A 21,635-nucleotide genomic window follows, 5' to 3' on the forward strand; every position below is an offset into this window, starting at 1 on the left:
GGACGAACAGCGGGCGCTCGACCTCGAAACCTCCAAACGCAACTCGAGCATACTGTGATGAATGATCGACGACGATGGTTTCATTCAACTATCAAAGCTAAGCTTACGCGCTCTGTTGGGCGCTGAGGAGCGTGAGGACAAACGGGTTGTTGTGGCTCATCAGGCGCTCCCGCATGCCCTTCATTCGCTGCATCGCCTCGGCTGGCGACAGCGAGTCCTGTGGTGGCGTTGGCATTGATGTCAATCGAGAGAGTTGCATCTTCATGATGGTGAGATGGTGTAGGCAAATGCGCAGTGTTCGTACCAGGGGCAGCTTCTTGAAGTCGTCCAGGAACTGCCGCACAAGCCGCGTACCTTCCTCCTCCGCGCCCTCGGTTCGCGGTCGCTTGACGGCGGAGGCCGCCCCAGCACCGGGCTTACTCGTGGGCCGCTCTCTACCATAGGGCGAGCCAAAGACGGTGTAAGACCGGCAGACCACTCCCACGAAAAACTGAACGGGAGAGGCGCGCACCTCTTCTGGCCCACGCCGCTCGTGACGCCCTTGCTCTGGGCCGTCTTCTCCAGGGTTTCGACCTTCTGCTGTGCCACTTCGATGACGCTGGGAGGGAAGCCGGCCAGTTCGGCGATGTGGATGCCGAAGCTCTTGTCCGAAGGGCCTTGCTTGATGTTGTAGAGCAGCACCAGCTTGTTATCCGCCGTCTGCGCCGTGACGTGCAGATTCTTGACTGTCGGCCACACACGGGAAACGGTAAGAATTTAATGTACCAAATAACACCAAATAATAATACGAACAATAGCCAAATGGCAGGGCTGCTGACCTTTAGGAATGTGTTGCTCGAGCGCGGTGAGCTCGTGGAAGTGCGTGGCGAAGAAACAGAAGCATCCAATCTTGTTGATGATGTGCCTGGCGGAAGAAAGCGAATTAGGGTCGTGACCATAAGAGAGAGAGAGAGAGGCAGATGGTCGAAGTGTACTCGGATATGGCCCAGGCGAGGCCAAAGCCGTCGTAGGTGCTCGTGCCGCGGCCCAACTCGTCGATGATGATCAGCGAGCGCTGTGTAGCAGCCTTCAGGATGGACGACGTCTCTTGCATCTCGGCCATGAACGTCGACACTCCCCGCTGTCATCCGAACAAAAAAATAAAATAAAATAAATCAGCTGATTGTCTTATCGATCGGCGAAGCCCCAGTCAGTGCGAAACGAACTAGCTGTGAATCGGAAGCGCCCAGGCGACACATGATACAGTCGACGACGGACACCACAGCAGTCGAGCAGGGCACGAACGAGCCTGCCCAGGAGAAGAAGCACCACGACGTTGTCAGCCAGTGGGGGGTTAGACTACTGACCACGACCGGGAGTGGGCCACAGCTAGATAGGGGTCGCACCGATCTGCGCCATCAGCACGATGACGCCCGCGGAGCGGATGTAGGTCGACTTGCCGCCCATGTTAGGACCGGTGATGATCTGGAAAGACGAATCGTCGCGCTTCATGATGACGTCGTTGGCGATGAAGCCGACGCCATCCTGCAGCTCGAGGCAGGGGTGCCGCGCCTGCTTGAGAATCACGTCGCCCGTGCCGCTGGGCGTGAGGCGAGGCCGCACGTAGCCCGCCGGCGCGTTCACCGCCACATGCGCCAAGCTGGCCCCGCCATAATAGCGCACACTCAGCAATTCAGCAATTTCAAAAATCCAGCTCCGGGTCTATATGCACCTCACGAAGACATCGAGGTCGGCCAGCAGGATGCTCAGGTCCTCCACCAAAGGCACGTAGGACGCTGCAACAACAAGCGCCGCGGGCGGGTGGGTCAGTGGACACGGACTGGTGCCGGGGGGGGGAGGAAATGAAGTGGGTCGGACTCACACGGAGGAAACGTACCGACGCACTTGATGATCTCCAGCACCAGCTCCTTCTGCTTGGCCTGAATGCACTCCTCCAGCTCGGTCCACCGTCGGCTCTGCTTCGTCAGCAGCGGGGTCGTGATCTGGGGTCCATAACTATTGTTGAGAACACAGGGTCCATCCAACACGAGACACGCACACGGCGTTCTCAGTACCCGCATGGCTTTGGTCGTATCCTCGAGCACGCTCCAGTCCCGCTTGGATTTGATCAGCTTTGTCGTACTCGCCTGGTAATGATCGAAAGGTTGGTGTTGGCACCAAACGTGGCATCGCATAGTACGGTACGTACCTTCTTCGGAACGACGATGTGCCACTCGTGAACCTTCGAGTTTTCGAGCTCGACGCTGTCCTTGTCCCGCTTGTCCGCCCCCAGTTCTCGTTGAACCTGGTGCACACCACCCAACCAAGAGAGCAAGAGTTTTAAGCAAAAAAGAAAATAGTTTGCTGATCAAGGGGTTGGGGTCCCCTACCGCACGGAAGATGGTGTCAATCTTCTGCTTGACCTGCTCCTTCTCCTTGCACCACTGGGTGAACTCCGGATCGAACCTGGCGTTGATCTGGTATTCGTTGTTCTGCGCGGCGTCGAGATCGATGCAGCCCTCGATCAGCCTCTGGAAATCCGAGAACTCGTCGATCACCCTCTGCGCACGATCCCATGATGATAAGGCGTCGTAAGAACCCCGAAGAAGAAGACGAAGAAGCAAAGCAAAGGCCTCACGGGCAGGTGTGGTGCGTACGGCCAGTTCGTCGGTGTACTGCTCGTGAAGGAGTCCGGCGTTCTTGGTGCTGTAGGCTGACAGGGTGGCGTGCATGGACGGGAGCCGACGGTAGATGTCGTACAACACAACACAGTCCTGCGCACCAACAAAAATAAATAAATAAATAAATAAAATGCAACGTAGAAAAAATCGTTCCAGCAACACGTGGTTGAGAGAAGATGGACCTTGAGGGAGGCGGTGATCCTGGTTCGCTGGAACTTCTTGATGAGGCGGTCGATGTCCGTGATGCGTCGGAAGTGCTCCTGCATGGACTGTCGCAGCTCCGCATCCTCCACAAATATCTCCACTATGTTCTGCCTCACCTCTGTTGGCGGAGCGAAGTGGTGGCCACGGCCGGTTGAGCTGAAGCCACACAAAAGTAGGCGGCAGAAGCACCACTTACCAATGTCGTCGATGTTGAGAAGCGGCTGTTTGATCCACTGTAGAAGGCGCCGAGAGCCCATCGCCGTCCTGCATTTGTTCAACAGGCCGTACAGACTGAAGCTCTTGTCGGCTGCATTGTCCAATCGGCCGCAAAATAGGAGAGTCAGTGGGGCCTCTACCCTTGCAAAAGTGACGTAACCGAAGGGGTACGCGTACTGTCGGTGGGCGAAGGGAACAGATTGAGCGCGCGAGAGGCGGGCTGGTCGATTCGCATGTACTTGGAGAGATCCAGCGTCTTCAGCTGATAGCTCCGGAAGTTGTCCTCGTCGCTGAGCAACTTGGAGAGTTCAAAATGGAGAAAGATGCAATGATTAATGCGTGTCAGTCAGAAAGCTGTGATCAATACAGAGCCATTGCAATCTCAGAACGCTGAATGTGTACCTCCATGTGCTTGATTATGGCGGCGAGCGAAGACATGGCGCAGGAGTGCTCGAGCGCTTGGTCTAGTTATAGAGTCAAAAGGTTAGTGAAGCAAATAGCGCCCCAAAGGGAAGGAAGGAAGGAAGAGATTGAGTACGCAGGTTGTTGGCCATGTCCTCTCGCACAAGACGCGACAGGTCTTGTTCAATATCCTGCGCCTTGAAGTGGGCCTTCTTGACCTCCGTCTTCATGATGCCGCATCGTTCGAGAAGGCCGTCCAGCTTCTTCATCTCGATTTCATCCCTCGTACCACCGGGCGCAAGGATACACTCCCTGGCACCAATTTGAAGCAGAAGCGACTGTTGCGTACAAGAAGGGGCAGAGTTAGAAACAGCAGCCTTGAGCTCAAAAAGAATGCGGGTCACGACGAGCTTTGCTTTGTTACCTCGAGATTGGCCAGGTGGATGGTGTCAACAAACTGGCAGTAGCCGATCTTCCTTAGAATGGCATCAGCAAAGGCGGCGCCAACCATCTGCACATCCAGGGTGAACGTGAGCCGTTTGTTGCCAAGTGCGTGAATAGGGTGGTGGCGAAGGGTCAACCTTGTGCTGCCCCTCGACACCAAAGCATATGGCCACACTGACTGCAGTGTCTTCGAGCTCCTTGTTCCTGTACAACAGCTCCTCGAAATCCCTGACGTTGCCTGGCGAAGCCTGCAGCGAAGCGAACACCACAACGGCAAGGCGTCAGACACACAGAACCAATTTGATTGAAGGATATGGTCATAAACGGCGGGTCCAGACCTTCTTCTCTTTGGCCCAGTTGGTTCCGGTCTTGCCCCACACCTCGACCTTCTTGAGCTTCACCAAGATGAGGTCCCGCACGACGTCCTCGTATTTTTCCTGCTTCATCTCCACGGTGGGCAGCTGTTGTGATCCTGCACACAGTATAGATAGAGAGGCCGAGGAGGGAGTTGAGTCCGACAAAGCACAAAAGCTGCAGCGTGGAGGGGACGCGCACCGCTAAAGGTCACGGCAGCAAGGGTACGAAAGTACTCCTGCGCCACGAACTTGGCTGCTTCTCCGTGCACGCTGAAGATTTCCTGTTGGAGATCAATGAATGCTCCTCGTTAAAAAACAGGCCAGCGCTCCGAAATGAATGCTAATCTTGAGGTAAGGCAGCGCACCTTCTGACCGAAGAAGCGGACCACACCGTCCTCCTTGGGGAATGTTTGATTGTAGAAGCGGCAGAATGCATCTGTGGGCAAGCGAGATTAAATTTCCAAGCATCATCGCAAGCTGTGAAACAAGGTGTGCACCTTCTGCCTTCGATTTGGCAGAGCCCCCGCCCTGTCCTTCCTTGCCCTTCTTGCCTTTCATCTCTCGAGATGTGTTTGTTGTTTCTGCCTTTCGCGCCAAAACCTTGATTTTTTCCTGTTATTTATTAATTCTTTTCAATTTCATTCTTTTATTTTGAAGAGCGAAGTGATGTCTCACACTATTTGTACACTCTTCATTTCTGTAGGACCATTGCAAACAAGACACCCACCACCATCACCAACAACATCATCACCACCGTCGTCCAGTGAGGCATGTTCGGCAACTGTTGCGCCAGCTTCCTGCGAGCCTTCTTCACCACCTCGACCCACTCGGCCCACCGCAGCCCGGCGCGTCCACGGGGCAGGTCCGAGTCGACCCCGGGTGTGGCGCAGGATGGCCGAGTAGAGCCGCAGGATCTGGAGGGTGGTCTGGGGAGGCAGTTTCTGCCGGTCCTTGATCGTGTTGGCAATAGAGAAGATGAAGGCGCGATTCGTGCCCGTTGCCTCCTCCACCTTCTGGATGGCAGCCTCGACGGTGGTCTCCTCGGGGAGCAGGTCCACCTTGGTCAGGGCGATGAAGTAGGGCAGGTGCTTCCTGGCCAAGTTCTTGGCGATGGTGGCGAGGCAGTGGAGCGCGTTCTTCTCATTGAGGAGATTGGCCCCGAACACGAGCAGCAGGGTGTCCTGCGGCTCCTGCTCGATCTCGCCCTGGCGCCTGCTCGCTTCGTGGGGCACTTGTAGGAGCTCGCTGGGGAAGACCCCGACGTAGATGTTGCCCACCTCCTCGGCGATCTCCTCCATCGTCCGGGACTCGGCGGCGTCGTAGGTGATGCCCTTGAGGTCCTGGCTCACCACCCGGAGCTCCTGGCCCAGGAGGGTCGTCGTGTACGAGTCCTGGCACACCCAGTGCGTGCCGTGGTGGTTGCCCGCGCCTAGATGAGGCGGTACCGTGACCTCCTCGTCTTGCAGCGCAGCCTGTGAGCTGGCCTGCAGAAGCACAATACTGTCAGCCACTCCATCGAGAGTATATGAGCTGTTCTTATGTGGGTGGAGGAGTACGCACAACAAAGGTCGTCTTGCCCGCTTTGCTGGGGCCAACGTTGGTGATGCGGACTTCATTTCGGCCGTACTTCTCTCTTTGCCTCCTGAGGTAGGTCAGCTCTGCCGCGATTTCTGAGGCGATTAGTTCGCCTCCTTGCGCTTGGTCGCCGGCTGGGGCACTGGCCGACGGTCTGGAGGCGGGGTCCTGCTCCTCTTGTGCAAGTACTTGCTGCTGCATCTGTTGGGCTGGGGTAGGGGTCGGGCTGAGTTGGGGGTATAAGTTGAATGAAGGTTGGCTCCGTTTTATGGCCAATTCGACCGAATGGACGTCTGCGGTTGCCTCGGACTGCGGACTGCGTGTTGGCGAGCGATTGGTCCATTTCGACCAAAATCGTTGCCCCGGACTCAGAAATTAACTCCGCCGAACCGAATGTATGGTGCCTACATAGCGCACTGAGTCACTTCAACCCGCAAGCCGTCACCCTACCGCACCTCTCTCTCCTACAGACATGCGCACTGGCATCCTTGGCGACAGCACATCCCTCGAACGGCTAGTCGGCGTGCCCAAGCAGCTGCAGGTCTTGCGACACGACGGGCACATCAACTGGGTCGAGACCGCTGCCATGGCGGCAGCCGAGGGGGGACACCACCGCCACGGCGCCGTATTCACGTCCACCCTGCTTGACAACAACAGAGAGCTTCTCCGCGTGGCTTCGGGGGCGGCTTCGACCGAAGAAGGAGACCACCTGGACTTGGACCTCATCGTTTTCAGCTTCGCCGCCGCCGACCGGTGCTCTCTGGAGGACCGCAACTTCAAGGCCGCCTTCCAGTGGGCCGACGCTTACTTCCGAGCCCGCAACAAACCCGCGCAGGTGGGCGTGCTGCTGGTCGACTACGCAGTCAACAAGCCCGCCGGACCCGCACGGGTGGACGACGACAGGATCATCGGCCTCGTTGCCGGCGATCCCTACCTCGAGGCACTCATGCGCGCCCGTCGCATTGTTCGGTGGAACGCCACCACCCCGGCCCTGGACGATCACGATCATCACGACGGGCTACCCGACCTGTCCGACGACCTGGCGCGAGTGTTGGCCGACTTCTGCCGAAGGCCGGTCGTGTCACTTCAGGCGGCGTCGGGGTCATCGCTCCGCGGCGGCAGCGGAGGCGCCAGGGCGGGCGGCGATCGGTTCGTCAACGGCCTCCTAGTGTGCTCGCTTGCGGTGCTGGTGGCCCTGCTTGTGCTCCACCTGTCGCCCTCGCTTCAGGCCCTGGCCGCAGGCGCGTTGCTGCCCGAGAGCGCGGCCGAGCTGACCCGGCTCAGGCTCGAGAACGGTGCGCAGGAGGCGATGACGGTCGGGTTGCAGAAGGACAACGAGCTCTTGAAAGAGATCAACGCCCGGCAGAAGAAGCATAACGACGAACTGACGAAGGACGTGACGGACCTGAAGCACCGCAACACACGCCTGCAGGCGCAAGTCGACCAGTTGACCGCAGCCCAGCTGGCCGCCACCCAGACGCTGACTGACCGGACCCTGGTCATCAGCTCCCTGTGCCAGGGGTGCTGCCAGGGCGAAACCGCCGTCGGCGGGTCCATGTGCCGGCTCTGCTCGTCCGCGCCAGCAGCATAAAGTGGCGAAGTTAAAACGCGAGTGGACGCCTTGAGCAAGGATAATTAAAAACTAATCGCCCATAAATAAGAAAAATGAACTCATTGCACGGAGAAGGAACGCAGACTTGGCGAGGCGTGCCACCGGCGCGCGGCCATCGTCCAGAGCGGCGCGACGAAAGGCCACAGGGCAAAGGCCACGAGTAGCGCCAACACCGTCACGTTGAGCCCCACCAGCAGCGCCATCAGCGATGATGCATACCTGCCCACGCCCAAAGACCAGCGTTATCACCAACGCACACGACTCCCACGCAACACGCAACACGACACGCGACACACGACACGGGCGCACGTACGAGTCAACTGTCACGAGGATGTCGCCGTAGTCATTGCCCGCCACCGACACTTGCTCGATCGTGGCCGACTCGAGCTGGTTCATCCCGTGCCACACGCCCTGCACGGCGAACGTGAACGCCGCCGTGCCCAGCGCCAGCTCCTCTAGCCGGTTGTCGCGCGCCCGCTTGAACGGCGCCAGCCAGTGCTGCACGGCGAGCGAGCCCACCAGCACCAGCTCGAGGAAGCCCGAACGCGCCAGGTTGAAATCCGGCACGAACCCTACCATCAGGCCCACAAGCATCCGGCGCAGGGTCACACCGAGCTCGAACCAGTGCATGGAGGGCCGGTAGCACGCCACCAGCGGTCCGGCCACCGTCATCGCGCGCTGCTCGTCGTGGCCGTGGCCGTCGTCGAGGCTGTCACCGGTGGCGGCTCGGCGCCGAAAGGCGAAGAGAACTGCCGCAAAGGCGACGGGAATGCCGCACACGAGGACGCCGAGCGAGACAAACCCCATGATCTGCATGGTGCCCCACTCAGCTTCCCTGCAATGTCAGGAATGTGACACGTAAGCCATCATTGTAGGATTCACCGGCCCAGCAGATGCGAGGGAGTACCGATTGCAGCGCAGCCAGGGCACGGTATTCATCCATCGGCTGGAGGTGCGCAGCTCCTGGGTGCAGTTGAAGACGTCGGTGGTCCGCACGCTGAGCTCGAGCACCAGCCAGTACGCCACCCACAGCCATGCGCGCACTCCGCTCTCCCACGGCCGCGCTCGATACACGGTTGCGCCTCGATCGCCATCTGATGGTATCGGCAGCAGGTTGACAGCGCCCTCTGGTGGTACGATGAGCGCCAGCGACTGCTGCTCGGTCCCGCTCCTCGTCACCGCCACTGACGCCCGTGGGCCGCTGAGGCCGTGGCCGTCGTCTGGTCGCCGCGCGGCCCACCGCCACCAGGCCGCGCGCACGGCCACCACGGCCCCGATAACCACCGTCGCGGCCGGCACGAGGGCCAGCACGGCGCCCAGGTTCGCGACGGGATCGCTCATCCAGTTCAGCAGGCACTCGATGCCCGTGCCGGCCACGCTCGCGTTAGCCACGCCCAGCAGGCGCATGCCGCCGGTCTGCGCCCACTCCGGCCAGCCGGAGTTGACCGTCGCGGTGGTCTGGGCGAACATGAGGGCCACCTTGGTCGCGCCGCTCTCGCCTACCTCGCCTGCGGCGCGCCGCAGGGCCGCGAAGAAGGGTCGCCGGGGCCACACGCACGATGCCACGGCCAGCCCGACCACCGCTGCGATCACCGCCGCCAGCAGGCTCGTGACCGCGACTGTGACGTCATCGCGGCACGCAATGCACCGGCGCTGCGATGCAAAGTAGCATGAATGCGCGGCTCCCTCGGGCGCCGGGCACTGACAGCGCGAGCAGAGCCTCCCTGTGCCCAGCCCAGCAGGTGAACGGGTGTGATGGGGCGAAAAATATGAGGAGTTCGTGCATACCCGTGGTGCCGGGAGCGCAGAGCTGGCAACCGAACGATAACTGCTTGGAGTTCCAGCGAGCGGAGCAGCTGTTCTCGGGGTTGCACACGCTGTCGCTCCCACGGCCGTAGTCAGGACACGGCAGCGCTGCAACCCACTCACCTGCCCAANCCACACGACGCATACGACGCACACGGTTAGCCTCGGGAGGGTTGTCTGGCGTCACCACGGCGCGAGCATCAGCGTTCAAAGCTACAGTACCTGCGCTGAACACGGGATAGAAGCCCCGGGGCCACGCCACGTTGCGGCCCTTGGTAGAGTTGCAGACCATGTGCGGCGGACACGGTTTGCAGCCATGCGGGGGCATGCCCACGAAGCCCGCAGAGCAGCGGCACTGGTCGTAGCCGAAGAACTCGATCGGCGTGATCACCTACGGTACAGACGTTAACTGAGCACAAGCCTACAGCTTGCGGTGCGGTGCATGTGCGTGCGCGTGCTCAAGGCGTGTGCGGTGGTGCGGGCGCGACAGGGGGGGAGTCGCTGGAGGTGGCACTTGCGTAGGTACCTTGAAGGAGAAGGGAGCGACCGTTACGGGGTCGGGACAGGCGAACATGCGCCCGTCCCTCGCGCCCAACTCGCCGAAGTTGAGACCGAGCCACGTCACCGGTTTGCCCTCCGTCGACACGGCCGACATACGCGTGTTCCCTGGGATAATTGGACATTGAGCTCACTCCAATAGCAGCGCTGTGCCGTAGTACACGCGCGGACGGACCTGCCAAAGAGAGGTAGGCCAGGTTGGGCATGGCCTGGACCGTGGCATCAGGGATGCTCCCATTCATCATCACGTTGTTGCTGATGTCCACGATCGATAGGAGCGATCTGGTCCCTCGCTGGCCGTGACCCACGACAGCCACACCAAATAGTTCAGCCTACATTGTATTGGGGCCGACGCCAACGTTGAGAAATAATCGCAAACGTACGAACGTACCACGAACTCGGGAAACGGGCCTTCGAGGTGGTTGTTGCCGAGGAGCAGGATCTGCAGCGAGGAGCTGTTGGTGATCGCCTGGGGCAGAGGGCCGCTCAGGTTGTTGTGCGACAGCACCAGCTTGCTGAGAACGCTGCTGCCGACGAGCTTCTCCGGTATCGGACCTGCGGCGGCGGCGAGCGAGTGTCTCTTAGACCGATTCGATTCTGAATGTGCGGCGCCCCACGTACCGGTGAATTGGTTGTGCCCCAGGTCGATGGTCAGCATCGAACTGCCCCAGAAAGAGGTGATGTCCCACTCCGACGGCAAGGCGCCCGAGAGCTGATTGTTCGACAAGTCCTACAATCCACTCCGCTGAGTCAGTTCTGAGTACGTCTGTGTGTCGTGCGTGCGCGTGCGGTTCGTAGGCGCACCAGGTTCCAAAGTGTATCGGATGAAACGCTGGGCATGGTCCCATGGAACCGGTTGCTAGAGAGGTCGATCGTGCTGGCCCGGCTCAGGCGCAGGAGACACGGAGGAATCGCGCCGGTCAAGTTATTGCGCGCCAGCTCTAGTATGCCGATGGGGATCTCACCTGCAGCACCCGCCCGCCCAGCCAGTCGTTGGTCGACTCGAACTGATCACGGTGTGGTGTGCGAGTGCTCTACTCGGGACGTACACCACTCCTCGGGCAATGGCCCGGTGAAGTTGTTGCCGCTGAGGGTGATCTCGTTCAAGCCGCCGAAATCGGCGCCAAAGGCCGGCAGCGGGCCGCTGAGGTGGTTGTTAGAGAGGATGAGCGTGGAGAGGCTGCAGAAGCGCGACCACGAGGCCGGCAAGCTGCCCGTGAGATTGTTGTTGTCGAGGTCGATGTTGTAGGACGTCGGCGTGAAAGGCGCGCACTGGACGCCGAGCCAATAACACGCGTCACCTGCGCCAAGTCGATTTATTTTATTTTAATGTTCCGAATAAAAATAAAAATATTGTGCGCTGCAAAATGAAGATGATAAAGGGGGCGAGGTACCGCCAGAGAGCCACTCACTGTAGCCGGTGCCCCTGCTGGACCACCAGGGTCCGCCAGTTGCGTGGTAGAACTCCTCGAGCAGGCCCCTCACATCGCCTTGCGTCGAGCAGTCGCGTTAACTTAAGTTCGGAGTTAAAGAGAAAAGGAGGGGAGGGTACTGGAGTTGAGGGTGCAGGTGGCAGCTTGGCGCAGCGTTGGCGTGAAGAGGGGGTCGGCTGGCAAGAGGTGCAAGTGTGACGAAGACGTAGATGAAGATGCGAAAGATGGAGTTAAGATTAAAAAGAGACTCATCACCGAGGCACATGAGAAGCGAGCCCATGCCATGGTGTCTCTGACATTCACTGTGAGCTTCACTTGCTGCTGCACCGGTCGCAAACAACAATAACAATAAGGACCAGCTAACCTCGAGGAGAAGGAAGGAAAATGACAAAAAGCCAAAAAGCTGCCGCTTGGGGGCTCCTCCGCCCGCCATGATCGCGTGAGTGCATCAAGATGTCTCCTGTTTGTGGTCGTTATGACTATGAGGAGCATGAAGCATAGGAGATGGAGGTGGAGGATTCTAGGAGGTGATGATGTCGGCGTCGATGTAGGGGTTGTCCTTGAGCGAGAGAGCGTAGTAGTACTCCCGACAGTAGACCGTCGCCAGCAGCGGCACGCCCAGTATGAGGCCAAACCAGAAGAAGAAGTTGCCCGCCCGCCTGCATGCATATGCAGAGAGTAAGCAATGTTGATGGCCTCTGCTGAAGCGCTGGTTGAGCGCCGTAAGTGAAGAGTGCTGACGTCACGTACGTGTTTTTGAGCTTGCGCCCGAGGTAGATGAGCGGCAGCTGGCCCATCTGCAGGAGGAAGAGGTAGGGCCGCACCATCCGGAATATGACGGCAAAGACCGTTTCGTGCAACTGCACAACAGAGAAGGAGAGAGTAAGATTGAACGGACTTCAATGAACGACAATGACGACGATACGTACGACGGCGGATAAGAGGAAGGTGATGAAGGTGGCACGCAAGCGCGACGTCTTGTAGGTGTTGATCGACTCCAGGTAGACGTGGCGCAGCAACCACTCATGCACGGGCTTGTTCCATTTGCGGGCGTACTAGTAGCATTAACACACACACACACCACAGAGAGAGAGAGAGGAAGTAAGCAAGGCGCTGTATGGCGGTGCGCGGAGGGGAAGCATTACCTCGTCCCACGTGGTGCTGTTCCACCAGTCGTCGTAGAAGCGACGATCGGCAAAGCAGAGGACCTCGGCGATGCCGTTGAGGATCAGCTCGAACATAATGTAGAATATCATGATGTGGCAAAACAGCAACGGAGTGATCAACGCCGCGATTGTCTCTACGACCGACATCACCGGGGCTCTATTATAATGTGAAGTGAGTGTGAGGACACAGCAAGGCTAGGCGTACAAGAAACGAAGCAACGCATACCGCAGCAGGACGGCGGTGATGTGCTGGTCGATGACGATATGCAGAACGGAAAAGACACCCACCGCGGCGAGGCACTTCTCCGTCACATATCCCCATCTGCAAACGATGTTGTCAGCTTACGTGTCTCCATTTGCTGAAGCCAAGAAAACGGTTTGGTGAACTCGAACGAACCTGACGCGCTCGGTGCGCGGGTAGTTAAGCTCGTAGACGAGGGTGGGCGCGCAGAGGAAGTAGAAGAAGTTCCAGAACGTGACGTTGTGGGGGTATGCCACCAGCCCCTCCTTCGTGGTCGCAGCATCAGTCTCGCCCTTCTCCTTCTACAACCGTCATTAGCACAAGTGGTTAGTCCCTGACACACACACACGACGCACACGCACACGCGCGCGACTGTGGTCGTTGGGTGTAGCGAACCTGTACACTGGTGCCGGTGGTCTTGGCCGTCTTCCGGCCCTTTACGTCGGCGGCCGCGGCCAGTGCGAATTCGGCGTTGGTGACGAGGTACGAGTGCATCTTCATGACGAGCACGATCATGTGGAGGAGGAAGGTGCCCATCGGCACCACCGGCCACTCCGAGGCGACCACGAGCAGGTAGAGCGTAGTGAGGAAGATCGTGGTCTGCAGCGTATGCTGCACCACGAAGCGCACCCACAGCGGCGGCGGCGGCCCTGCCGGTCGCTGTCGTCGTCGGGCGGCCGTCCACCTGACCCAGGCCCACTCGAGGGCGTAGGCAGAGAAGGGCGCGGCGCCCAGGGCGCACCAGGCGGGCAGCATGTCGAGCGGGATGAGGCGTACAAGAGACCGGAGCCCGACCAGGGTGCCGTGGCGTAGGAAGAAGCTCACGTTGGTGCTGATGATGTAGAAGGCGGCCATCATGGCCACCAGGTTGAAGAAGCCTCGAAACTCGGACCGCTGCAGGGGCGACGCCACGGCCGGGTCGAGGTAGGAGGGTCGCGGCTCGAACCTGCTCTTGCTCGGCCCAGAAGGTCGCGAAGATGGATGGGAAGAATCTTCAGATGAAGATGATGAAGATGCATCTCGGTATGATCGTGGCGCTGTCTCTTTGCCCTTCATCGCAAAAAATCGAGTAGGCCTTGCGTGGACGCGTTGGACGTAGAATGAAGCAAAAAGATGCCAGTCAAGCTGCGTCGTAGTTATGTAGCAGTGTTGTCAAACCAGTGACCGGTGGCGTCTGTCTGGCCGTGCACGCAAGCACCTGGCCAGCACAAGCCACCGCCACGGGCTTTTTCCTCTTTCCCTTTTCTTGGTGTCGACATTTTCTTCGGCGCGTTTGGCGGTTGTGCCCGCACGCCAACCACACAACACGCCGAGAGCAAGGTGACGGTGTGCCTCGCGGGTTTTAGTACAGCTTCGATTGACTCTATACGGGCACAGATAGACATGTCGCCTCAGCTGTCCCGCACACGTTTGATCTTTCGCGTTCTTCACGCGCGGCGAGCAACGTGTTTGTTCCCAGGGCTTCAAGCCGAGCGCAGGTCTCGCAGAACGAGATTGGCGACGTTGCGCGCGGAGGCGATCTGCGTTTCCATGCACGACACGGCACTCTCGAACGCATTGGCGTAGTACAACTTGTCTGGTGTATTCCAGAGAGGAGATTGGGGGATTAATCAGCACACGGGTACGAGTATCGGTCCAGGCAGTGGGGGCGAGGGAATGTAGGCTACCGTGAAGCTTGATGCGCGACCACTCGCTGAATGGGTAGGGCGTGAGCACGGGGTAGGCAGCCCACTCCTGTCGGAAGGTCCGTAGGCGTCCGCCAAAGAGACGGTCCTGCACACACACCCCAGCGGTGAGGGTAACACACACGCGCGACCGGTCTCACGAAAGGGAGGTTAGTGGTACGAGGGTGTCCTCAGACATGGCCTGGCGCGAGAAGACCTTGTAGATGTTGTGCGTCTCGTTGAGTTTCCTGTTGGGTCCGACCACAGAAGAGTAAAGTGTGGTCGAAGAGTTCATTCATGACGCTGTTGGCAGTAAAAAGAGAAGGCAAGGCTACCTGATGGCCGAGGCCGAGTTGAAGGGAATGTTGGGATTTTCGGTCGTCAGCACGAACGACGGAATCCAGGTGTCATCTGCGGCAAGCAATGAAGCTCTGTTAAGACATGGCTTGATATGAATACATAGAGAGCGGGGAGTGCGTACTGTCAAGACCGAAGAAGGCGCGCTTCAGCTCAGAAGCCACAACCTTTAGTTTGTTAAAAACAGTCAGCTGGGCATGCTTGCTTCACGTGACAAGCGAGGGAGGCCGCGTACCAGCGTAGCATGTGTGGTTTGGTAGGGGCGCCTCTTTCCCGCAGCCACAGGCAAATCTACAACCAGATGTCACATGTCGTAAGCAACTTCGATGACCACATAACGAATTGGCGTTGCGTGGTGCATCGTGTGATCACAGATTACCTCCACTCTTCACCTCTTCCTCGCCAAGCTTGAACGAGAGGTCTGTGAACTCGAGTGGCGTTGCGATCACCACCTGACACGGCGAAGAATGTTAGTGATTTCGAACCACAAGTCGAATGAATGGAGTGAGGTTGTACGGCATCAAAGATCTCCTCCAGCTCTTGCCCGGCGCAGCTGTACTTGATCGTGTACTTGGTCTTACCACCTTGGGTCAAGTAGAACTACTCAGTCATGGGTACTCGGTGTGGCCAATCCTTGTGGGTGCGTACCTTGGTCCATCGCAGTAACTCCAGCTACCTGACTGCTAAGGTGCATCTTGGCTTTCGCGGCCTTGAGCAATTCTTCAACCACCTTGCGTAGGCACCACATTATAATGACACTGTGGTGAGGCCTCGCTCAGGCGAAAGAAATGCCTGAAGAAAAGGGGGGAAAAGGAGTTACCCGATGGTTGCCGCCCTCGACCGAGAACAGAGTCTCCTTTCCGCTACCCACAAGCCCGACGAAGCCCGCAAATGCGTTCATCGCTGTCGCAAGCGAGCGAGGAAGTGAGTACGACATTTGTCTTAGCGAATACAGTAGTAACTATGCACCTGGGCTCTGGCCGTAGTTGACCCTCTCGATGGCGGTGACGAGCTCGTGGATGTACTCCTCGCTCACTCCTCCGTCTGGTATGGGCAGAGAGACAGCGATGAACTCTAGAGAATCGAGAAGGAGGAGCCAGATAGACTTCTTACCTTGGAGGGCCTTGAGAAGGCTCTGCTGGGCATAATGCGATACGTTCAACGACTCCAACAGCGCTTCAGACGTATCGAATGAACCTGAGACAACCCCGCACAAGCGTGAGTAACTGGCCGTTGCCCGGCTTTGGAGCTACAACAGTACAGTTCTCCAGCTTTGCGTAGACTTCGACCCAGCGCTCCTTGACTGAAGTAGCCTGGTTCTCCACCTGCCAAAGTTGATCAGCTCACGCCTCGCTGGAGGAAGGAAGATGCGCTAGTTGGTACCTTGAATGGCGACAGGCCATAACGGTAGAGCATCTTGGCGAGGGTGAGAAGCAACCACTCGCTCTCCTGCATAACGAACTCGTTGCCGTTCCAGAGGCCCCACAGGCCTTTAGCAGCAGCGCACACGTCAGACCAAGCGACGTATACCGGTGTGTGTGGTGGTGGTACCCAGATTGGGCGGCTCCTTTCGCTTGAGGCCGAACTCGCTCACAAAGCTGTCGAAGTAGCGATTGGAAACGTGGTAGACCGATGCGCCCACCTCCACGCGCACTCCCTCAATCTCCATGGATCGTACTCGGCCTGCCACTCGGCGTGCATCCCATCCACGGTGAGGCCCCTACCAGCAACAACACAGCTCGAGCGTCCGCGGTGCGTACCTCCAACGAAGCCGTCCCTCTCGAAGACGTGGATGTCCGCAAGCGGCAGAGCCCGCCTCATGAAGTGGACGGCTGACGCACCACCAATGCCTGCAGTACATTTATTGGACAATAAATCATAAATACCTATTATATCATCACTTGAATCTGTCGTTTAAATATGTTCACAGTTCTGTCTATGACTTTAAATGATTATTCAAATAAATGGCCTTGCGTACCAGCACCCACAACGCCGATCTTCAGGACGGGGGCGCTACAGGTGTCGCCATCGCAGACGAGAGATGCTGCAATAAATTGGGGCAGCGCGAACGCTGAGATGAGCGCCAACAACACGAAGAACGTCCTGGACTCTGCCATAAGCGCCCTTGTGTATTGCGAGGGCAGTTAAGTACAAGATTAAAATTTTCATTTTCATTTTTTTTTCAATTTTCCTATCAGACAGGGGGTTCAACACGGCCCTTGTAGACGTGAATGAACGTCTTTGGTCGGTCGACGAGCTCTCTGCAGTGTGAACAGTCAGGCAGATGCTGCGTCTTGAAACCAGGAAAGTGAGGACGCACCGAAGGTCAAACAGCAAACCACGGCACTGATATCTTACGTTCACCTGGTGCAGATACTCCACCAGCTCTCTCCTCTTCTCGATCATGGTCTGCACTCGCATTCCACACGATGAAACACATGACCTCATACGTAAGCAGCTGTGTGAAAGCAGTGTACCGCTTCAACCTCTTGCTCCTGCTGGATAAGACACGGAAGGTAGCAAATCAACGAATTCTGCCACCCTTGCTTCATCCACAGGTCGAGCCTTCGCACGCTGTACGCTGCAGCACATTGAGCAGTGGCTTATCAGTTCTTGTCGCCACCGCAGTTACGTTTATGTGACGCTGAGCTGTACCTGCTGGTCGCCAGATCTCGTTCACGGAATCCATCACCTCACCCCACTCTTCTTGCGACAGCGCGTCGTCTAAGAAATCGGATGGGTAGGTGTCGTCGTAGAGCTGATGCTCCCCCACTTCGTCGTCCTCAACTATCACCTCGTTCACTCTGTACACCCAGTCCTCTACTTGGTCGCCTTTTTCTCCTTCCTTCGATTTCTTCATCGTCTTCATCTCTGTGCCGTCTTCCATCTCAGTTGAACCTGCAACGATGCTCCTCTCTGTCTATACTATGTGCCAAGCGCTTCGTCACCTCTCGAAGCTATGAAGTCTTGGCCTTCCACCGGGTAAGTTACTCTCCACGCAAAAGAAAGGAAGGCGCTACCGTGTAATCATCAGTCGACAAGAAACATTGCCCTAATCCCGTAGGCGGACCCAGAAGATAGTTGAAGGTATCGAACGCAAAGATGATGATGGATCAACGAAGTTCGGCTCTTCCTCTCGGCCTCTTCTTGGTCTTGTTGCTGGCCTCCCAGGGGCAATGGGCTTCTACCTTCCCGGAATCGCCCCTACCGAGTACTCCGAGGGTAAGTCTTCCCCTGGCTCGATATCATGAGTCAACACCATCTTCTCTTTCATCTGCCCTACGGCTATAGTTGCGTCTGCTTAACAGCATCACGTTGGGCCGCCAGGTGACCAGATCGCGGTGGATGTGAACAAGATCACATCGATCCATACGCAGCTGCCCTTCAAGTACTACTCTCTGCCCTTCTGCCAACCAGCCCACGTCGAAGACTCGCGCGAATCGTTGGGCGAGATCCTCTTGGGCGACATCATCGAGAATTCGCTCTACAAGGTCTCTTTGCCGCAGCTCTGAGAGGCACACCGCGAATCAGCATTCATTGCTTTCTGTGCAGATTTCGGCCAAGATCAATCAGACGTGCCAGGTGGTCTGCAAGCGCCAGTACAAGGCGGACGAGGTTGCCCAGTTCGCGGAGAAGATTCGTCAGGAGTACCGAGTGCACTGGTACCCCCCAAACGTCATCTTCATCATTTGCCCTCCCTTTGGAGCTGAACTCAGTTGCTTCTCCAAAGGCTCTTAGATGCTCTTCCATCTGCTGAGAGGCACCTCATGCTGGATGGCTCCCACGTACGTCGCCTTCGTCAAGTCGCTAATTGATTAATTCAGCAATTAATCAAATTCCTCTTGCAGATTTATGAGGATGGTTTCCCTCTCGGGCGCATGGTCCGCTCGGAGGCTGGAAACAAGGCGGTACGTCCCAGATAACTGGAGGGGCAAGCGCTTGGCCACACCCACTGACGTGGGCAGTCCATCACACGACAGTCGCCCATCAAGCCAGCCCTGAACAATCACATCGCTATTACCATTCTCTACCACGAGGAGCCCACCACCGCCGAACCTGCCACCAAGGACGGCACCACCCGGCCTGCGCTTGGTATCCGCGTCGTGGGCTTCGAGGTCAAGGCTTACAGGTTTCCGCCTCTCCTTTTCATTATTGAGCTCGGATGAGTGCTGTGCGTTAGCATTGAACCATTCTCCACCACTGCTTCGTTCCATTGTAGCGTGAACCACGCCACCGACTACCCCGAGGGGGGCCACCCCAACACATGCGAGCATTTTTGTACGTATCTCGGCCCGCTCTCGTAAGCAAGCCTCGCTGTCAAACGCAACCCTAACTGCCATACCTCAAGCGTCCACGCCTATCCAGGTGCTTGAGGAAGGCAAGGAGGTCACCATCGTTTTCACCTACTCGGCCACCTGGGTGGTACTTGCTCCCCATGTTCGAGCCTCTGATGTGTTGGCCTCTTCCGAACCGAACATCTTACGCAGTGATGCCTTCGTCACACCAGAGGAGCGACATCAAGTGGGCTTCGCGTTGGGATTCCTACTTCATGATGACCGATGATCAAGTGCACTGGTTCTCCATTCTCAACTCTTCTCTGGTCGTCCTCTTCCTCACGTACGCCGCGACTCTACTTGGGTGTTCCGCCTCTTTTCACTTGGCTCCGCTCTAACGTGGCTGTCGATTATGCTGTAGCGGTATTGTGGCGATGATTCTGCTGCGCGTGCTGAGGGCTGATCTGCGCCGCTACAATGCCCAACGCGATGACGAGAACAACGACGTGCTCGAGGTACTTTGTTGCAATCAAGTGTACCACTTCCAGCTTCACATGATCGCTCATGCCCTCGTAGGAGACTGGCTGGAAGCTGGTTCACGCCGACGTCTTCCGCGCTCCCGCTTGGCCTATGCTCCTGGCTGCTTCCGTGGGCTCTGGCGTGCAGACGCTGGCCATGACCGTCATCACCATGGGTACGTACTGCGCGCTCCAAATCACTCCTACACGGCTAGGACCTCGACCTGATCGTTTTGTCCACATTGCCCTGTGACCTCTCTACCAGGCTTTGCTATGTTGGGGTTCCTCTCTCCGGCCAACCGCGGCAGTTTGATGACCGCCATGGTGGTGCTGCTTGTCGTCATGGGGTACGCCACCACCCGATCCCTCCCTTCGGCTTTGAACATGCTATGCTTTGTGAACTCGTGAGAGTTGGGGTGTGGCACTCATCGTTTGTTCGTTCCTTTGTGGCGCAGAGTGCTCAACGGCTACTTCTCGTCCCGCACCTACAAGATGTTCAAGGGCGTGCACTGGAAGCGCTGCACGCTGCTGGTGCGACTCCCGTTCATTGGCCCGCTTGCTTCTACTCGAATCTCGCCACCTGACCATCATGGCTCTTATTGCCTCTTGCGTTGCGCGAAAACTCGCAGTCGATGTTCCTGTATCCCGGTATGGCGTTTGGCATCTTCTTGGTCATCAACTTCCTCATTTCGGGCCAGCACTCTTCTGGTACCACCACCACCACCTCCACCGCCCGCGTGTGCCTCACGCCCCCGATCGTGTTCGCTAACGAACGGGCTCACGAATTACAGGTGCCATGCCGTTCCTGACCCTGCTGGAGCTGATCACGTTGTGGTTCGGCGTTTCGCTGCCCCTCACCTTCGCCGGCGCATACTTTGGCAACAAGGGAGAGGTAACACATGACCACCTCTTTCACCATACGCCATACAATGGCTAATCCCCGGCGTTTGGATTGTTAGGTCGTGCCCGAGCCGTCCAACATCCGCATCAACCTCATTCCCCGTCAGATCCCTGACCAGCTCTGGTGCGTGACCACGCCCTTTCGCTGATCTGGCACTTCTCCTCCACTGCATTACAGGACCACACACCACACACCACACACCACACACCACACACACACCACACACCACACACCACACACCACACACCACACACCACACACACACCACACACACCACACACACCACACACACCACACACACACACACACCACACACACCACACACACCACACACACCACACACACCACACACACACACACACCACACACACACACACACACCACACACACACACACACACCACACACACCACACACACACACACACACCACACACACCACACACACACACACACACACACACACACACACCAAGCTAACAAGTCCAACCACACGCCAGGTACACCCGCCCGATCGTGTCTATCCTGCTCGGCGGCGTCCTTCCCTTCGGCGCAATCCTCATCGAGCTCTTCTTCATCTGGTGCCGCTTTCCTACAAATGTGTTTATCGCCAGCGCTGGCCCTTCTTCTCACCCCCCCCCCCGTTTGTTGGCATTGGCCACCACCAGGTCGTCCATCTGGTTGCACCAGTTCTACTACCTGTTCGGGTTCCTCTTCCTGGTGTTCGTCATCTTGGCCATCACCTGCGCAGAGATCACCATTGTGATGTGTTACTTCCAGCTGTGCAGCGAGGTGAGCCATCCCCCCCCCACACTATCACCATCATGGTGTACTTCTTCTGACCGCCCGCCCACCTTGCCCACCGCGCACGCACAGGACTACCACTGGTGGTGGCGAGCGTTCCTCACGCCGGCGACATCGGCCCTCTACCTGTTCTTCTTCTCGGTGTTCTACTTCATGCCCAAGCTCCAGATCACCAAGTTCGTCTCCATCTGCCTTTACACCGGTATGACCGCACCTCCCGTAGCGCGCCACTTTGTTTCGAAGCCTAACGGAGTCGGGGCTGTGGGCTTCAAGGCTACACGCTGATCATCACGCTCGAGTTCTTCACGCTCACTGGAGTGGTGGGCTTCTTCTCGTGCTACTGGTTCGTCTACACCATCTACGGCTCCATCAAGGTCGAGTAGAGAGTATCAACAACCATCACCACCCCATCATCATCACCATCATAAAATGTATGGCCATCACAT

General features: G+C 57.7%; 7 protein-coding genes across 7 annotated transcripts; 2 read left to right on the top strand and 5 right to left on the bottom strand.

Annotated features, from left to right (window-relative positions):
• Nucleotides 1-103: 103 nt before the first annotated feature.
• ACA1_031570 (DNA mismatch repair protein msh2, putative) lies at nucleotides 104-4,840 on the bottom strand (the record flags this gene model as incomplete). The annotated part of the gene is made up of 24 exons (XM_004337924.1): nucleotides 104-217; nucleotides 305-434; nucleotides 512-725; nucleotides 819-904; nucleotides 975-1,120; nucleotides 1,206-1,288; nucleotides 1,386-1,639; nucleotides 1,712-1,775; nucleotides 1,877-1,955; nucleotides 2,055-2,126; nucleotides 2,189-2,284; nucleotides 2,370-2,540; nucleotides 2,637-2,753; nucleotides 2,843-2,982; nucleotides 3,061-3,171; nucleotides 3,258-3,378; nucleotides 3,483-3,544; nucleotides 3,619-3,820; nucleotides 3,907-3,993; nucleotides 4,064-4,174; nucleotides 4,265-4,398; nucleotides 4,482-4,563; nucleotides 4,648-4,718; nucleotides 4,780-4,840. 24 exons carry the CDS (start codon nucleotides 4,838-4,840, stop codon nucleotides 104-106), a joined length of 2,808 nt encoding a protein of 935 aa, XP_004337972.1.
• A 133-nt stretch (nucleotides 4,841-4,973) lies between these two features.
• On the bottom strand, nucleotides 4,974-6,058 carry ACA1_031580 (uncharacterized protein; the record flags this gene model as incomplete). The annotated part of the gene is made up of 3 exons (XM_004337925.1): nucleotides 4,974-4,979; nucleotides 5,065-5,754; nucleotides 5,843-6,058. 3 exons carry the CDS (start codon nucleotides 6,056-6,058, stop codon nucleotides 4,974-4,976), a joined length of 912 nt encoding a protein of 303 aa, XP_004337973.1.
• Nucleotides 6,059-6,329: 271 nt separating this feature from the next.
• ACA1_031590 (uncharacterized protein) lies at nucleotides 6,330-7,448 on the top strand (the record flags this gene model as incomplete). The annotated part of the gene is made up of 1 exon (XM_004337926.1): nucleotides 6,330-7,448. One exon carries the CDS (start codon nucleotides 6,330-6,332, stop codon nucleotides 7,446-7,448), a length of 1,119 nt encoding a protein of 372 aa, XP_004337974.1.
• Nucleotides 7,449-7,528: 80 nt separating this feature from the next.
• ACA1_031600 (leucine rich repeat-containing protein) lies at nucleotides 7,529-11,551 on the bottom strand (the record flags this gene model as incomplete). The annotated part of the gene is made up of 14 exons (XM_004337927.1): nucleotides 7,529-7,688; nucleotides 7,783-8,304; nucleotides 8,377-9,193; nucleotides 9,258-9,398; nucleotides 9,498-9,666; nucleotides 9,802-9,941; nucleotides 10,009-10,126; nucleotides 10,225-10,388; nucleotides 10,455-10,563; nucleotides 10,638-10,798; nucleotides 10,883-11,134; nucleotides 11,228-11,323; nucleotides 11,386-11,442; nucleotides 11,530-11,551. The coding sequence occupies 14 exons, from the start codon at nucleotides 11,549-11,551 to the stop codon at nucleotides 7,529-7,531; spliced, it is 2,928 nt and encodes a 975-aa protein (XP_004337975.1).
• Nucleotides 11,552-11,786: 235 nt separating this feature from the next.
• Nucleotides 11,787-13,729, bottom strand: ACA1_031610 (uncharacterized protein; the record flags this gene model as incomplete). Its single annotated transcript, XM_004337928.1, is given in 8 exon segments — nucleotides 11,787-11,925; nucleotides 12,017-12,126; nucleotides 12,196-12,321; nucleotides 12,412-12,589; nucleotides 12,659-12,754; nucleotides 12,830-12,975; nucleotides 13,070-13,285; nucleotides 13,304-13,729. 8 exon segments carry the CDS (start codon nucleotides 13,727-13,729, stop codon nucleotides 11,787-11,789), a joined length of 1,437 nt encoding a protein of 478 aa, XP_004337976.1.
• Nucleotides 13,730-14,136: 407 nt separating this feature from the next.
• ACA1_031620 (prenylcysteine lyase, putative) lies at nucleotides 14,137-17,563 on the bottom strand (the record flags this gene model as incomplete). Its single annotated transcript, XM_004337929.1, has 19 exons — nucleotides 14,137-14,249; nucleotides 14,341-14,446; nucleotides 14,519-14,585; nucleotides 14,673-14,748; nucleotides 15,074-15,146; nucleotides 15,211-15,278; nucleotides 15,343-15,424; nucleotides 15,515-15,597; nucleotides 15,664-15,738; nucleotides 15,808-15,891; nucleotides 15,956-16,019; nucleotides 16,078-16,184; nucleotides 16,246-16,377; nucleotides 16,455-16,526; nucleotides 16,673-16,738; nucleotides 16,909-16,955; nucleotides 17,015-17,103; nucleotides 17,172-17,275; nucleotides 17,350-17,563. The coding sequence occupies 19 exons, from the start codon at nucleotides 17,561-17,563 to the stop codon at nucleotides 14,137-14,139; spliced, it is 1,722 nt and encodes a 573-aa protein (XP_004337977.1).
• A 307-nt stretch (nucleotides 17,564-17,870) lies between these two features.
• ACA1_031630 (EMP/nonaspanin domain family protein) lies at nucleotides 17,871-21,572 on the top strand (the record flags this gene model as incomplete). Its single annotated transcript, XM_004337930.1, has 19 exons — nucleotides 17,871-17,916; nucleotides 18,022-18,185; nucleotides 18,247-18,356; nucleotides 18,425-18,479; nucleotides 18,543-18,602; nucleotides 18,675-18,823; nucleotides 18,914-18,972; nucleotides 19,043-19,116; nucleotides 19,202-19,311; nucleotides 19,390-19,483; nucleotides 19,545-19,662; nucleotides 19,752-19,833; nucleotides 19,942-20,017; nucleotides 20,116-20,194; nucleotides 20,278-20,378; nucleotides 20,446-20,510; nucleotides 21,054-21,177; nucleotides 21,262-21,391; nucleotides 21,463-21,572. The coding sequence occupies 19 exons, from the start codon at nucleotides 17,871-17,873 to the stop codon at nucleotides 21,570-21,572; spliced, it is 1,806 nt and encodes a 601-aa protein (XP_004337978.1).
• Between the last annotated feature and the right edge of the window lie 63 nt (nucleotides 21,573-21,635).

The sequence above is a fragment of the Acanthamoeba castellanii genome (genome assembly GCF_000313135.1).
Source record: "Acanthamoeba castellanii str. Neff unplaced genomic scaffold scf7180000084522, whole genome shotgun sequence".
Taxonomy (NCBI): Eukaryota; Discosea; order Longamoebia; family Acanthamoebidae; genus Acanthamoeba; species Acanthamoeba castellanii.